General features: G+C 44.5%; 1 protein-coding gene across 7 annotated transcripts in view; it reads right to left on the bottom strand.

Moving 5' to 3' along the window:
- The window catches only part of CDC42BPA (CDC42 binding protein kinase alpha), a 363,756-nt gene that overhangs the window by 220,029 nt on the left and 127,932 nt on the right, over positions 1-15,795 (bottom strand). For all 7 annotated transcript variants that reach the window (XM_040351326.1, XM_040351329.1, XM_040351327.1 and 4 more), the window contains exon 3: positions 8,618-8,701. In XM_040351326.1, coding sequence (XP_040207260.1) covers positions 8,618-8,701 — 84 coding nt within the window. The remainder of the gene's footprint in view (positions 1-8,617; positions 8,702-15,795) is intronic.

Genomic DNA, 15,795 nt, shown 5'->3' with positions numbered 1-15,795 from the left:
TTAGATCCGACCGGCGTAAGTCTCTTACGCCGTCGGATCTTAACTGCATATTTACGCTGGCTGCTAGGGGCGTGTACGCTGATTTACACCTAGAAATATGTAAATCAGCTAGATACGCAAATTCACGAACGTACGCCCAGCCGACGCAGTACAGATACGCCGTTTACGTTAGGCTTTTCCCAGCGTAAAGTTACCCCTGCTATATGTTGGCGTACATGCGGCATACCAATGTTAAGTATGGACGTCGTTCCCGCGTCGAATTTTGAAAAATTTACGCCGTTTGCGTAAGTCGTCCGTGAATGGGGCTGGACGTCATTTACTTTCACGTCGAAACCAATACGTCCTTGCGGCGTACTTTGGAGCAATGCACACTGGGATATTCCACGGACGGCGCATGCGCCGTTTGTAAAAAACGTCAATCACGTCGGGTCATGGTTAATTTACATAACACACGCCCCCCTCTTCACAATTTGAATTAGGCGGGCTTACGCCGGCCTATTTACGCGAAGCCGCCGCAACTTTCTTTTGAGAATACGGCACTTGCCTGTAAAAGTTGCGGAGGAGTAACGTAAATAGGATACGTTACACCCGCACAAAGTTACGCGCATCTACGTAAAAATCCGGGCCTGTGTTCTCAGTATTGCCATCGGTATTTACTAAAAGGATAGGCTATATTCTCAGTAATGTCAGCCAACTATACATCTCTATAATAAAAAAATATTATTGCGTGACTTTAGCAAAAATGAAAATATGTTTGTTATTTAATGAAATTAAAAAATAATAACGGTAGGCACTTTTGTGTATCAGTTAATAAAGACAGAAATTTTGCGGTAACAGGTTCATTTTATTTCATCAAAGCTTACACCAGGATTATTATTACATTCTCCCGGATCCTACAGCCAGTGATCCTTACCCTTCAGCTGAGGATAGGTAGTAGTGGGACGCCTTATGTACTGCAGGCTCTATACAAATATACAGTAATCTAGTTTTCGTTGTATACAGTATGAGTATTTGGCCTCTTGACTTCTCATTAGAAATCTGATCCTGGCGTTTTCTGCATCTGAATTAGCTGAACGAAGATCATTAAAATACTTTCCACAGCACTGGTGGTGGGAGCCGATTCTGGTATACCTTTGGGGGATATTAAACTAAAGAGTCGGCTAACCATGCAGAGACATACCAATACTGATTACAGCTAAATACCCAGCATGCAACAGGACAGGCCAATCATACCAGCCAAAGGTCACACACAGGTTAGCAAAGTGTTCCAAAGTTATCCACTGTAATGTCACTCTCTGTGGTTTGCTTCTGTTAAATAAAGATGGTGCTTTGTTTGCCTTTATTTGGGCCCTTGAGGCACTACTCTTTCCACTGACATCAAAGATGGGGCACTATTCTTTCCACTGACATCAAAGATGGGGCACTATTCCTCCCACTGACACAAGAGATGGGGAACCTCCTTCTGACTCCAATGATAGGCACTACTCCTTCCACTGACACCAATGATGGTGTACTATTCATCCCACTGACACCAATGATGGTGTACTATTCATCCCACTGACACCAATGATGGTGTACTATTCATCCCACTGACACCAATGATGGTGTACTATTCATCCCACTGACACCAATGATGGTGCACTATTCATCCCACTGACACCAATGATGGTGTACTATTCATCCCACTGACACCAATGATGGTGCACTATTCATCCCACTGACACCAATGATGGTGTACTATTCATCCCACTGACACCAATGATGGTGTATTATTCATCCCACCGACACCAATGATGGTGCACTATTCATCCCACTGACACCAATGATGGTGTACTATTCATCCCACTGACACCAATGATGGTGTACTATTCATCCCACTGACACCAATGATGGTGTACTATTCATCCCACTGACACCAATGATGGTGTACTATTCATCCCACTGACACCAATGATGGTGTACTATTCATCCCACCGACACCAATGATGGTGTACTATTCATCCCACTGACACCAATGATGGTGTACTATTCATCCCACTGACACCAATGATGGTGTACTATTCATCCCACTGACACCAATGCTGGTGTACTATTCATCCCACTGATACCAGCAATTGGGGACTATTCCTCTCACTGACACCAATTGTGGGGCACCATTTCCCCAACTCACACCAATGGTGCACTATTCCTCCCACTGACACCAGTAATGGGGCACCATTTCTGTTACTGACACCAATGATGGGTCACTATTTCCCTTACTAGCACCAATAATGAAGCACTATTTGCCCCACTGACCCCAATAATAAGGCACTATTTCCCCCACTGACACCAATTCAATATTTTTTTTTTATTCACACTGACCACCAAGCCTATGGTATTGTTTACTCTCAACTATGCCAGGGCATTTTCTACTGCCACTAGCTACAGGCCGGCCCACCAAAAATGTGAAGGGCAGTAAACTGGCCCTTTTCCCCCCCAAAAGTTTGGAGACCTCTGATAACGACGGGGCACTGTTTCTCCCACTGATATAAGGCAATATTACTCCAATAACACCAACGGTGAGGCACTATTCCTTACCCTGATACCAACGATGGGGCATTATTCCTGTTACCGACACAAATGATGGGGCATTATTCCTTTCACTGACACCAACGACAGGGGCACTATTTCTACCATTAATACTAATGGTGGGCCACTATTCACCCACAGGTGCTGTGTAATTATTTCAACTGCCACAGTTGAGACAGCACAGCCCAGGATAAATAGCAGTGGGAGGGGGAGCATCTTACAGTGGTTGTGGTGTAATCAGATGGTTTTACAAAATCGCTTCCACAAGAGAGCCAACAGTCAGCTTGATAAGTGTACAAACATGAGCGTGTTTATTAGACTTAATTTCCATGGACGTTTTTTGACGTTTTTACAGCCACTTTTCTGAGCTTTTTTTGCAGCTTAAAAACGGCTCTCCATGTTAGTCTATGACCTCATGCCCACCATGACGTTTTTGAGCTGTAGATGGCTGAGCCGTTTTTAAGCTGCAAAAAAAACCCAGGACCAGTGCGTTCTGAAGCTCCAGCCTTAGAGTTGTAAAAACGCCAGACGTTAAAAAACGCTCAAAAATGCGCAAAAACGCTAAAAACACTACCTTTTTGAGCTCCAGCTAAAAAAAAAAAAAAAAAAAAAACATGGACAGGCGTTTTTAACCACTTCCGGACCGCCGCATGTACATTTACGTCGGCAGAATGGCACGGACAGGCACATGAACGTACATGTACGTGCCTGCCTAGACGTGGGTCGGGGGTCCGATCGGGACCCCCCCAGTACATGCGGTGGTTTCCGTGGCTTCAGGAGCGATCCGGGACGAGGGCGCAGCTATTCGTTTATAGCCGCCCCCTTGCGATCGCTCCCTGGAGCTGAAGAACGGGGAGAGCCGTATGTAAACATGGCTTCCCCGTGCTTCACTGTGGCGGCTGCATCGATCGAGTGATCCTTTTTATAGGGAGACTCGATCGATGACGTCAGACCTACAGCCACACCCCCCTACAGTTGTAAACACACACTAGGTGAACCCTAACTCCTACAGCGCCCCCTGTGGTTAACTCCCAAACTGCAACTGTCATTTTCACAATAAACAATGCAATTTAAATGCATTTTTTGCTGTGAAAATGACAATGGTCCCAAAAATGTGTCAAAATTGTCCGAAGTGCCCGCCATAATGTCGCAGTCACAAAAAAATAAATCGCTGATCGCCGCCATTAGTAGTAAAAAAAAATAATAATAAAACTATCCCCTATTTTGTAAACACTATAAATTTTGCGCAAACCAATCGATAAACGCTTATTGCGATTTTTTTTACCAAAAATAGGTAGAAGAATACCTATCGGCCTAAACTGAGGGAAAAATTGTATACATGTTTTTGGGGGATATTTATTATAGCAAAAAGTAAAAAATATTGCATTTTTTTCAAAATGGTCGCTCTATTTTTGTTTATAGCGCAAAAAATAAAAACCGCAGAGGTGATCAAATACCACCAAAAGAAAGCTCTATTTGTGGGAAAAAAGGACGCCAATTTTGTTTGGGAGCCACTTCGCACGACCGCGCAATTGTCTATTAAAGCGACGCAGTGCCGAATTGTAAAAACCCTTAAGTGGTTAAGCTGTAAAAAAGGCTTAAAAAAAAGTGGCTGTAAAAACGTCCATGGAAATGAAGCCTTACCCCTGGTATCAGCTGAAGTTTACACACAGGACTCAGGAGGCAAACCAATCTGACAGTCTCTTCAATCTATCTATGATTCTTTTGGTGAGATCTCTGACCTGGGTTTGCACACCTGGTGTATATGAGGGGTCCCCACCAACCATGCAGAATTTATTTTAAATTATGGTGAATATAACAGGACAAGGTAAAACACAGAAATACCCAAATCTCTCAGGTGGACAGGAACAGTGTTGGGAATTCTGGCAGGGAGATCACACCATCTAAGACGTATAAGAATTTAGCAGGCAACTTCACCCACTAGATTCCACCTACAACTGAAAACCACTTGTGTGGAGCAACACCAAAATATCCAACCTGACCCAACTCATTACATGTCCGGAATCTGTTACCTGCTATTAGAAAACTGACACACACAGTGGGGGGTTATTTACGAAAGGCAAATCCACTTTTCACTACAAGTACAAAGTGCACTTGAAAGTTCAGTCACTGCAGATCTGAGGGGGACAGGCAAGGAAAATAAAACACAGCATTTTAGCTTGCACATAATTGGATAATAAAATCAGCAGAGCTTCCCCTCATTTCAGATCTACCCCTCAGATTTACAGCGACTGCACTTGTAGTTTGCACTTGTACTTGCATTTTGGTGATCTTGTACCCGCCGCAGCCTCCTGAATGCTTGCCAGCTGCTGCTGCAGTATCTCACAAATGTGAGTACACCCCTCACATTTTTGTAAATATATTATATCTTTTCATGTGACAACACTGAAGAAATGACACTTTACTACAATGTAAAGTAGTGAGTGTACAGCTTGTATAACAGTGTAAATTTGCTGTCCCCTCAAAATAACTCAACACACAGCCATTAATGTCTTAACTGCTGGCAACCAAAGTGAGTACACCCCAAAGTGAAAATGCCCAAATTGGGCCCAATTAGCCATTTTCCCTCCCCGGTGTCATGTAACTTGTTAGCGTTACAAGGTCTCAGGTGTGAATGGGGAGCAGGTGTGTTAAATTTGGTGTTATTCCTCTCACTCTCTCATACTAGTCACTGGAAGTTCAACATGGCACCTTATGGCAAAAAACTGAGGATCTGCAAAAAAAAATTATTGTGGCTCTACATAAAAATGGCCTAGGCTATAAGAAGATTGCCAAGACCCTGAAACTGAGCTGCAGCACAGTGGCCAAGACCATACACCGATTTAACAAAACAGGTTCCACTCAGAACAGGCCTCGCCATGGTCGACCAAAGAAGTTGATTGCACGTGCTCAGCATCATATCCAGAGGATGTCTTTGGGAAATAGAAGTATGAGTGCTTCCAGCATTGCTGCAGAGGTTGAAGGGGTGGAGGTCAGCCTGTCAGTGCTCAGACCATACGCCACAAGAGAGTGCTCATGTCCAAGAGGTTTAAGGCAGTGCTGTAAAATAATGGTGGCCACACAAAATATTGACGCTTTGGACCCAATCTGGACATTTTCACTTAGGGGTGTACTCACTTTTGTTGCCAGCGGTTTAGACATTAATGGCTGTGTGTTGAGCTATAGACTCACTACTTTACATTGTAGCAAAGTGCAATTTCTTCTGTGTTGTCACATGAAAAGATATAATAAAATATTTACTAAAATGTGAGGGGTGTACTTACTTTTGTGAGATACTGTATAAATGTTTAAATTAATCCGATTGATCCTTACTTCCTGAAGCAAGTCCGCATTCAAACTTCAGCTCCAAACAAAGACCTGTGTTTCCAGGCAAGATCGTAACATTCGCTCCCTGAAAGAGGAATGAACCCTAATTATTCATATAATTGCTGAAGCTTGGTCAGCTCGCCAAAATAAACTCTGCTGAGGAACTGGAAGCCCACAGAGGTCCTCTGACTTCCGCAACAATTTTGCAGACACCGCTGGATTTGTATTAAAATAGCGTAAGGAGATATGTTATCTATAAAGTAAGCAGGGTCATCTGTTGAAAAACAAAATCTACCACAATTTGATTTTATATCCACACTGCTACCTTGCCCAGTCAGGGCAAAGACAGTTAATTAGGGCTAATTAGGAATTAACGCTGCACTCCTGGATAAACGTTGTCAACATACAACAGATGTGTATTCCTTCTTGTATCTTGGTGTGGATTGTGTGTTTCTTTCAGATTTGTGCAACAATCCAGTGCAGGAGCTTCTTATAATAAAGACCGGTCACTGCTGCTCTCTCCTTGTGCAGGGTGACTGGTCTTGTCTCCGCCCCCTTCTGCAGGCAGCCTGTAGTGGGTGTGGCCTGTAGTGGGTGTGGCGGAGAACACTCTGCCTGGCAGGGAAGTCAATGGTCCGTGATTCACTCACAGCACACTCACACCGCTCTGCTGCAGACAGTGTACCGGCGGGTGGCGGGTGGCAAGGCTGTCTTCAGCAGTGCGGAGCAAGCGGCATCCTTAGCCTCCCCGCCCCCCCCCCCCGCTCAGTCGGCTTCTGGCGGGTTCAGCAGCTATCGGCCTGGCCGCTCCGCCTCCACCTCTCCTACAGCGCAGCGCAGTTTAATAAAGATGGCGATCCTTTACCGGCCCGCTCACGCTGCCAGCTTGGGGGACACTGACTGGGCGAGGCTCGACGGCACTCGGGGCTAATAGTTAAGTGCTTCATCCCTGAGACTCGGGGCTTTTCATCGACCCATTCGGGGCGCCAGCCTCCCCAGCCCACCCCTAACAACGCCCCTGTCCCAAACACAAAGCCAAGGAAACTCTCAATTGGGTTCAAGGAAAAAAAAGCCACAAGAATGGCCCAGCCAATCAGCTGACTGAATCCAATAGAAAATCTATGGAAAGAACTAAAGATCAGAGTTCATAAAAGAGGCCCACAGACCCTTCACGGTTTGAAGACTGTTTGTGTGGAAGAATGGGCCAAAATCACACCTCAGCAATGCATGCGACTAGTTTTTCCATATAAGAGGCGTCTTTAAGCTGTCATTGCCAACAAAGGATTTTAGTACCAAGTATTAAATACATTTCAGATAGCGTGTTGAATACTTTTTCCCTTTATCATCCCTTTTTATTACACATAACTTAAAGTGGACATAAACCCTCTCCTATACCCAGTGACGTGAACAGCCTCAGATGACACACAAAGATGAAACAAATCCCCCTACATAAGTTTTACATGCATATCTGCTGTCTTTAGCTTGCTATGTTCTTTAGAATTCTAACACCATGTTAGAATTTTTATGTCCTCATTCAGCAGGAGTGGATTCTGGGCATACAGTGTGTGACAGCTGATTGAAAGAAAGGCACACTCCCCCCTCCACATGAGGAAGGAAGAAATGTGTAGAGCTGTGCTGTTACAAGACAAGCTCTCTGCTAATCTATTTATAGCACCCTCCCCAACCCAAATTCCAGGCTGGTTTGAGCTCAGTTGTTAAGAACCTGTCAGAAGTTATCATGCTGATAACAGAGGAACGGAGCAGCAGAAAAACATGGGACTTCGTGCTTTGGAGAGAGATAAGAAAACACCACAGATATACAAGTCCAGCTCAAATTTCATGAAATCGGGTTTACATTCACTTTAAAGTGATACTAAAGTCCATTTGCCTTTTCTTTTAAAGCAAACATGTTAAACTAACCTGCTCTATGCTGTAATTTTGCACAGAACATCCCATATCCTCTTCTTCTCGGGTCCCTCACCGGGATTTCTGGCCCCTCCCTCCCGTCGAGTGGCCCCCACAGCAAGCAGCCTGCTATGGGGGCACCCAAGCCGCAGTGATTGTAAACGTTCCTTTTTTTTAAAATAACAAACATATCATACTTGCCTCCACTGTGCAGTTTGTTTTGCACAGAGTGGCCCTGATCCACCTGTTCTGGGGTGGCTCCTCCCCGCATCAGATAACCCACTCTGGGAAGCTCTCTACCGAGGAGGTTACCTTGCGGGCGCGCTCCTGTGTCATACACTCGGCATCCATAGACGCAGAGTGTTTGACTCAGCCCCGCTCCCTGCATCGTTGGATTTGATTGACAGCAGTGGGAGCCAATGGCTGCGCTGCTATCAATCTATCCAATGAAGAGCCGAGAACCCGTGGAGAGAGCGACGTTGAAAACGGGGGGCTGAGGGGCTGAGAATGCCTTAAGAAGAGCAGAATACCTTAATGCATAGGATGATGAAGAAGAGAATACCTTAAAGCGGAGGTTCACCCTAAAAACATTTTTCTAACATTACATTGTGCTCACTTCCAAGGATGCATTAAGGTGAAAAAACTTGTAGGCTTACGACCCCTTTAATAATAAAGAGTATTGCATGAAAATGGTGTTTACATGAAAATATATTAGTCAATGCAGAAAATTTCTAATGAAAGTGTTATACTCCGGACATGCAGCAAAAGTGCAAAGAATTAAAGGTTTATTGTCACACCCTCCCTTGTCCCCTCTCACCTCCGCTCTCTTCAGCATTTCCCATTTGTTCAGGATCTTCATGGCAAACACCTTATCCGTGTGCTTCAACTTCACCACTGCAACCTGCAAGACAGACACAGTCATTCAATGGTAAAGTTTAGTTCTGTTTCTAGAATTTTATTTAATTTTTCCTTTGTGATAATTAAGGAGAATGTGGACTTGAAGTACGATACATAAGGTATCATTTATTATTACAAAATGTAAAAACTGTCAGGGTGTTTTATTTGTGCTTTTTTGTTTTTAAAAGGCTAATCTACTCTGGGTATCTTTTTCTACTCTGCCTCCTAATAAAATAAATAACGGATATGCATAAAAACTGTTACAGCTGGCAAGTTTGTGTCCAAGGGAAGAGATAACTCCCATACATGTTCATGAGAGTTAATTCTTACCGACAAAGAAGCGTGCTGAGAATGATCACCGAGCTGCGCATTCTAAAAGAAGATTGCAGTTTTTTTTTTATGCCATGTCTCTTCTGCAATAAAGATCTTGTCTTCTTGCTATGTTTTAACTTGAGTTCCGCTTTGTGAGAATAATAGGTTGTTGTGAAGGTGTACGGTAAAAAAAGAACCATTATGTGTATCTGTCAAGACACTGGATAGTTTCTCACTAATCATGACATTATCTTTTTTGACGTTTCACCTCTAGAAAGTTAAAGAACTCCAGCCTTACCTTCAAAATGACATTAAAGGACATTCAAAAACAAACATGTTATAGTTACCTGCTCTGTGCAGTGGATTTGCACAGAGCAAATACGATCCTCCTTTTCTAGTGTCCCCCGCCATCCCTCCTGGCTCCTCCTCTTCTCTGAGTGTCAAGCCGCTTGCTATGGGGACACTCGTTCATGCTTCATGATACACAGAAGAAGGATCAGCCCTGCCCCCTCCTCACTGACTGTGATCGATTTGAATGCATGAAGGTAAAAAAAGACTTCAGCCTTTAGAACCACTTTCAGTCTTGCACATTTGTACAGATTATTATTATTATTTCAGGCACTTATATAGCGGTCAATTTATGCAGCGCTTTACATATACATTGTACATTCACATCAGTCCCTGCCCTCAAAGATCTATGGTCTCCAACTCCAGTGCCGGCCCAAGACATTGTGCTGCCTGGTACCAAGAATGAAATGCTGCCCCCCCCCCCCCCCAAAAAAAATTACGTTCACCAAAATGCCCCCACATCCATTAATTTAAAATCATGATAACTAAAGTGGACCTATCATGGCTCTATACATGTATATAGGAGTATAAAAAGGACCTGTTATGGCTCTATTCATGCAATTAACCGCACAGTGGAGCGGAGAGCGGAACGGGAGGAGCGGTCGGGCGGCAATTAGCCCCACAGTGGAGTGGAGAGTGGAGCTGGCAGAATGGGATGGCGTGTGGGCAGGAAATTTGCTTCCCCCCTGAAAGTGCTGCCTGGTACAATGGTACCATCGGGTCCCATGGTAGGGCCGGCCCTGTCCAACTCACATTCATATGCTAGGGCCCGTTTTAGACAGAAGCATGGTTATACCAGCATGTCTTTGGAGTGTGGGAGGAAACCCACGCAGGCACAGGGAGAACATGCAAACTCCAGGCAGGTAGTGTCGTGGTCGGGATTTGAACCAGCAACCATTTTTACTGCTAGGCGAGAGTACTGTCCACTGTGATGCCCAATTCCTCTCTTACACTTCTCACCTTGTGCATTAGAAGCTGCAGAAAGGCCTCGTTCACACAGAGCAATTTGTTTATCCACCCAGGGATGTACAGGTGTTCCATGCATCCCCACGCGGGCAGTCTAATTCATGTTTATTAGGACACACCTGCTGCTCCCAATACAACACCCAAGTGGGTGCAGATATTTGCCCTTTAAACTCCCCCTTGGTGCCTTCGGGATCGTGTACCTGCACGGATGTCACATTGGGAGCAGAGGCTGTGTCTGTGCAGCTGATGTGCCCCAACAGACAGCTAAGGAACATCTGTGCATCCCTGTGTGGGTAAACATGGCCCTACACAGAGTATGGATCAAACCGCCCCATGTGAATGAGTCAGACAGAGCCAGTCTTTATTTCCAGGCTGGAGGATGTCCAACATCCAACAGCTCTTTTCCTCCCTGCCTTACGGTCCTTGGCCCTCCCCTCTCCTTCATTGATCACAGATAACATGTGGGTATTACCTATGGTGGTCTGCATGCAAATTCAGCCTGCCCGGTTAGGAACACCCACTCCTTCCGACTGACATCCTCCCATTAATGCATTTTAAGATTTCCATAACCCCTACCAAAAGCCTGCTCAGTGTTTGTATCAGAGCTCCTGGGGCTCTTGAGAAGAATACTGAGGTATGGTGTGGCAATATTTACAGGAAGCTATGCACAGCATCCTACCAGCCATTATGCACCTGAAATGCATAGAGAAGCACAGAAACCCAGGGAGGATGTTTTGGGTCAAAGCAGCATACACAAAGAACAGCCCAACTTCAACGGTATTAGTAGCCGATGTATAGCCTTGGACAACCACATATAGCACAGGCGAGGACAAAAAAGGTCTATATGGCACAGGTTGACTCATGGCTTTCACTGACCATCATGCACTGCTCATCCCAGAATTGCAAGCTTATCCTTACAGCTACTGCCAGATGTGGCCCTGCAGAGGTCACTTTGTGGCTCCTGGTTTCCTTGGGAGTCTCATTCGCATTTTTATTGTGGTCAAGTCTGCACATATGTATTTAAAACATTCCACAGAGAAGATCCTGGAACAGAAATGGCCTAAAACTCATAAAAGGACTTTATTTTTGGAAAAACATTTCATGTCCCATTCCACTTCTGTGTTAATATGTATATTTGGAAGAGGTTATTGGACGTCAGAATGGACACAGTGCTCCAGTCCTTAAAGTGTTAAAAGATTGAAAAGGAAAAACTGGGTGGTTATTAGCCACATCAGAATAAATAGGACCTTAGTGGAGACATGTATTCATTATATGTGAGCAAAGAAAACAACAGAGTTTTATACAAAAATAAAATGTTATTTTTAAATATGTTAAAAATTTACAATAAAATCAATTATAATCCCTGGTATGATACTGATTATAGGATTGATTAGATGGAGAAGGTGCTGGTCGCCGACATGTTTGACTAAAGAGCGTCCTCAGGGCGCCGCATCCATCTTTTTCCTCATCTGTTTATATACAAAATAAAGCACAAAGAATTGTATTTGTATAAGTTAACATTTACAGGACATAGTAGTATCTCTACATATACTGGTAGTCTTCTTAAGGTATCATGCTCACCTGTTCTGTCGGGTTTGTTGTAAGAACTGCATGGGGCGGCCGATGGACTCCAAGATCAGTGATTAGCCACGGGAGGACACACCTCTGGTGGGAGCCAGACCCACCAAGTTTCTGTGGAGCTGCTGGACCGCTGCTAATCGCTGATCTTGGAGTCCATCGGCCGCCCCATGCAGTTCTTACAACAAACCCGACAGAACAGGTGAGCATGATACCTTAAGAAGACTACCAGTATATGTAGAGATACTACTATGTCCTGTAAATGTTAACTTATACAAATAATATGCTTTGTGCTTTATTTTGTATATAACAGATGAGGAAATAGATGGATGCGGCGCCCTGACAACGCTCTTTAGTGAAACATGTCGGCGATCAGCACCTTCTCCATCAATCAATCCTATCATCAGTATCATACCAGGGCTTATAATTGATTTTATTGTCAATGTTTAATGTATTTAAAAATAAAATGTGTTATTTTTGTATAAAACTCTGTCGTTTTCTTTGCTCACCTATAATGGACACATGTCTCCACTAAGGTCCTATTTATTCTGACGTGGCTAATAACCACCCAGTTTTTCCTTTTCAATCTGTGTTAATATGTGTAAAATGGATGTACTGTATATTCAGTTTAATGCCTTTGTCAGAGAATCAATAGAGCATTCCCTGATGTAAAGCGCTGCGCAAACTGTTGGCGCTATATAAATCCTGTATAATAATAATAATAATAATAATAATATTGTTGACCTATGCCTCTAAAAATTCTAGGAGACTGGCCGTCATGCTGACCCTCTTGGAAAAGGTCAGAGCGGAGGTCAGAAACCTGAAGATCGCGATCCATCAGTAGATCATGGACAGGTGACTGGTAGATCTCAGTCTGGGCTTGGTGACCTGGCATTCCAGAGCATCAAACAGAGTGCAATGCAGAAGGACTACTGGTAAAGTTGGAGATGTAGTAGGGAGCAAGCGCCGCATAAGCCGATGCCTCCTCTGTAGCGTTGGCTCCTGTCCTGTGCGGAGTGATGCGAACCACACTACACCTCTAATCCCGGGCAGCAGTCTCCTGAGTGGTGCCAGCAGCAGGAAATTAGAGATTTTCATGAAGCAATACACCAGGCATAATAGTATAGGGCTGCTTTCACACTGATGTGCTGCACTTTACCCACACCACAGGGGCAGTGCATTGTACCTGCAGCTTTTCTGCGGGTTTGCTGCCATTAGCCATAGACTTCTATTATATCCTGCTGTTTTACCACCCCCAACTTTACATGTGAATGAGCCCTAAGGGTACCACTGCTGAATGCAACTAAGGGCTCATTCACAAGTGCTGCTCCTCTGAAAAGCGATCCGAGTGTATGTTGATAGGTGGGGAAAAGCTGATATGTTGCCTTCTCAAGACCCAATTTAAACTCATGATTGCTGTGCAATGCACATGTTTGTGACACAGTAGTACAGCAATTAGAGGTTTAAATCAGGTGTGAGGAGGGGACACTGTGCCCAGTTTGACTTCTCCTGTGTTGTTCAGGTAGATCTCCACCTCTAAGGTTGCCTACCCATGGTTTAGAAGCTGTTGATGAGAAATCTCTCCAATGATGGAAGAGAAAGTAAGAAAAATGTCCTGCCTGAGTGATATCCATTTGCCCAATTTCACGGTCGTGTTACAGAAATAAAATTGTGTAGGGAATTTCCACAAAAAAGTCACAGAAGGCAGAACAAATCTTAGACGATTTAGGCATCCAAATTTCCTAACACTAAAAAGAAAAAAAAAGTTGGGCTGTAAAGCTGAAGTTTCTTCTGCTTCTTTGCTATCATCAAAATGGGGAAGGGGTTAAGTTTGTCCTAGGGATGTGTTCTAACTGTGTGGGGGCAGGGCTTACTGTGACAAGACACTTATCACTACTCCCGATGAGAGGGAGCAGACGATCAGTGTCCTGTCACTAGGCAGAACAGAGAGCTGCCTTGTTCACAAAGGCATCCCCCCGTTCTGCGACCCAATTGCGGGACACCGGGCATCGGCAGACTAACAAGTTTTCTTCTAAGATCGCCCTGTATTTAGCTCCATCAACTTTGACCAGCTTTCCTGTCCCTGCTGAAGCATCCCCACAACATGATGGTGTGTTCAGGGTGATGTGCCGTGTTAGTTTTCCGCCACACATAGCGTTTCTAGAATGTAGTGGGCTGCAAGAGGAAGACCCTTTGCCTTAATATTTATGTGATCTAAGAAAATTCTTGGGGGTAAGAATGCCCAGTAGGTGGCTTGGGAGTCCATAAATAGTTTTAGGTTGTGAGTAGCAGGATTCTTGCCCTTCTGGGAAGTGTAGCTGAAGTCGGCAGGAGTTCAAGGTCCCAGCTCAGTGAGAGCTGGGGGGCCTATTTACTGGAATCATTTGGAAGCCAAATCAAAGGGATTCACAGGCCGGGAGACTCACAAGAGAAGCGTCTGGCTGATATTGGATGGAGGCATCCAATTTTATGGGGACATTGTGAGTAAAGACTAGGACATAAGATCCTAGTGACTGTTTTCTGCTTTAACCCCCCTTTGGGTAACTTCTCCATTGGGACCTTCCCTTTGCTTGGAGTTCCAGGGTTACTGTCATTGTTAGCCAGGAGGAGGATTATCCTGAAGCATGTAGACAAGGCAGAGAGAGTTCTTTGGTTTCTTTGTGCAATAAATCCAAAGCATCCCAAAGACCACCCTGCAACCCAATCAAGTTGAACGAGCATTAAAAGCATAAAAACACATCCCTTGCCTGGTCATTAAGTTGTGAGACTGTCTGGGTTGTGTTCCTGGTTACTTGTACACCCAAATGTGAAGAAAACCTGGGGCAGATTAGCAGGGCCTGTCAGAGGCCAGCTCTACACCTGGCTTTGGGTAGAGTAGGGAAAGCCAACCCCTGTGCTGGTTTTTAATGTCGTCTTTGTCCCCATTAGGGAGATTCAATCTCTCGGTTTGTCTTGATGACCAATGTCACTGGACTTAAAGTGAGGAAATATTGTCATTAGAAAAAGAATAGAGGACACCTACTCAGGGGACAACTGGCATTTCCCCAGTGGCGTATCTAGAGTATGGCAAGTGCCATGGGCGCCATCTGAAGGGGGCACTCGTGAGTGGCTGGACAGCAAGGCACTTGCCAACAGTCACAATTTTACTGGGACATTCCCAGGCTATGGCCGTCCTGGGTAGTTTCCCGAAAAAACGTTTTTGTCTTAGGCAGGGATGGACTGGACTGAGTTGTGATATTCCCTCCCCCTTTAAAAAAAGATGAACCGCTCCAGCTCGCCCGGTGCCGCCCACACAGAATGCTGAGAGGGATGTAACAGCCAGCTACAGAGATAGCAGGGGCTGCACCATGTCCTAGCCAATCAGTGGCTGTGGTACAGAAGGCCCCGCCGTCACAGGTGTCAGCTGACTGCAGTCACATGACAAGAGATATGGCCGCCATCCGGGTTTACTTCCTCTTTAAACTTTCTGGAATACACATATTGCTATTGTGGTGTAGGATCTGGGCCCGCTGTCCTTCCATCCTTCTTTCTTTCCCTCTTTCATCTCAGATTCAGACTCTAATGCCGCGTACACACCATCACTTTATGTGATGAAAAAAAACGACACTTTCTGTGAAGTAAAAAATGACGTTTTTGAAACTTCAATTTTCAAAGATGAAGTTGCCTACACACCGTTTTCTCACAATGATCTTGCAAAGTGAGGTTACGTTCCACCACGTTTTACCATTGAAGCTCGCTTCATAAGTAGCTTCTGGGCATGCGTGGATGAAAAAACGTCTTAGAAAACGACGTTTTTTGCTACACACGGTCAATTTCTGTGAAGTAAAAAGTGCACTTTTGAAAAACGACACATAAAATTGAAGCATGCTTCAATTTTTTTTGGTCGTTTTTTAC

This window comes from Rana temporaria, chromosome 4, assembly GCF_905171775.1.
Source record: "Rana temporaria chromosome 4, aRanTem1.1, whole genome shotgun sequence".
Classification (NCBI taxonomy): Eukaryota; Metazoa; Chordata; class Amphibia; order Anura; family Ranidae; genus Rana; species Rana temporaria.
The sequence above is the reverse complement of the archived record's forward strand: the minus strand, read 5'-3'. Positions and strand labels throughout refer to the sequence as shown.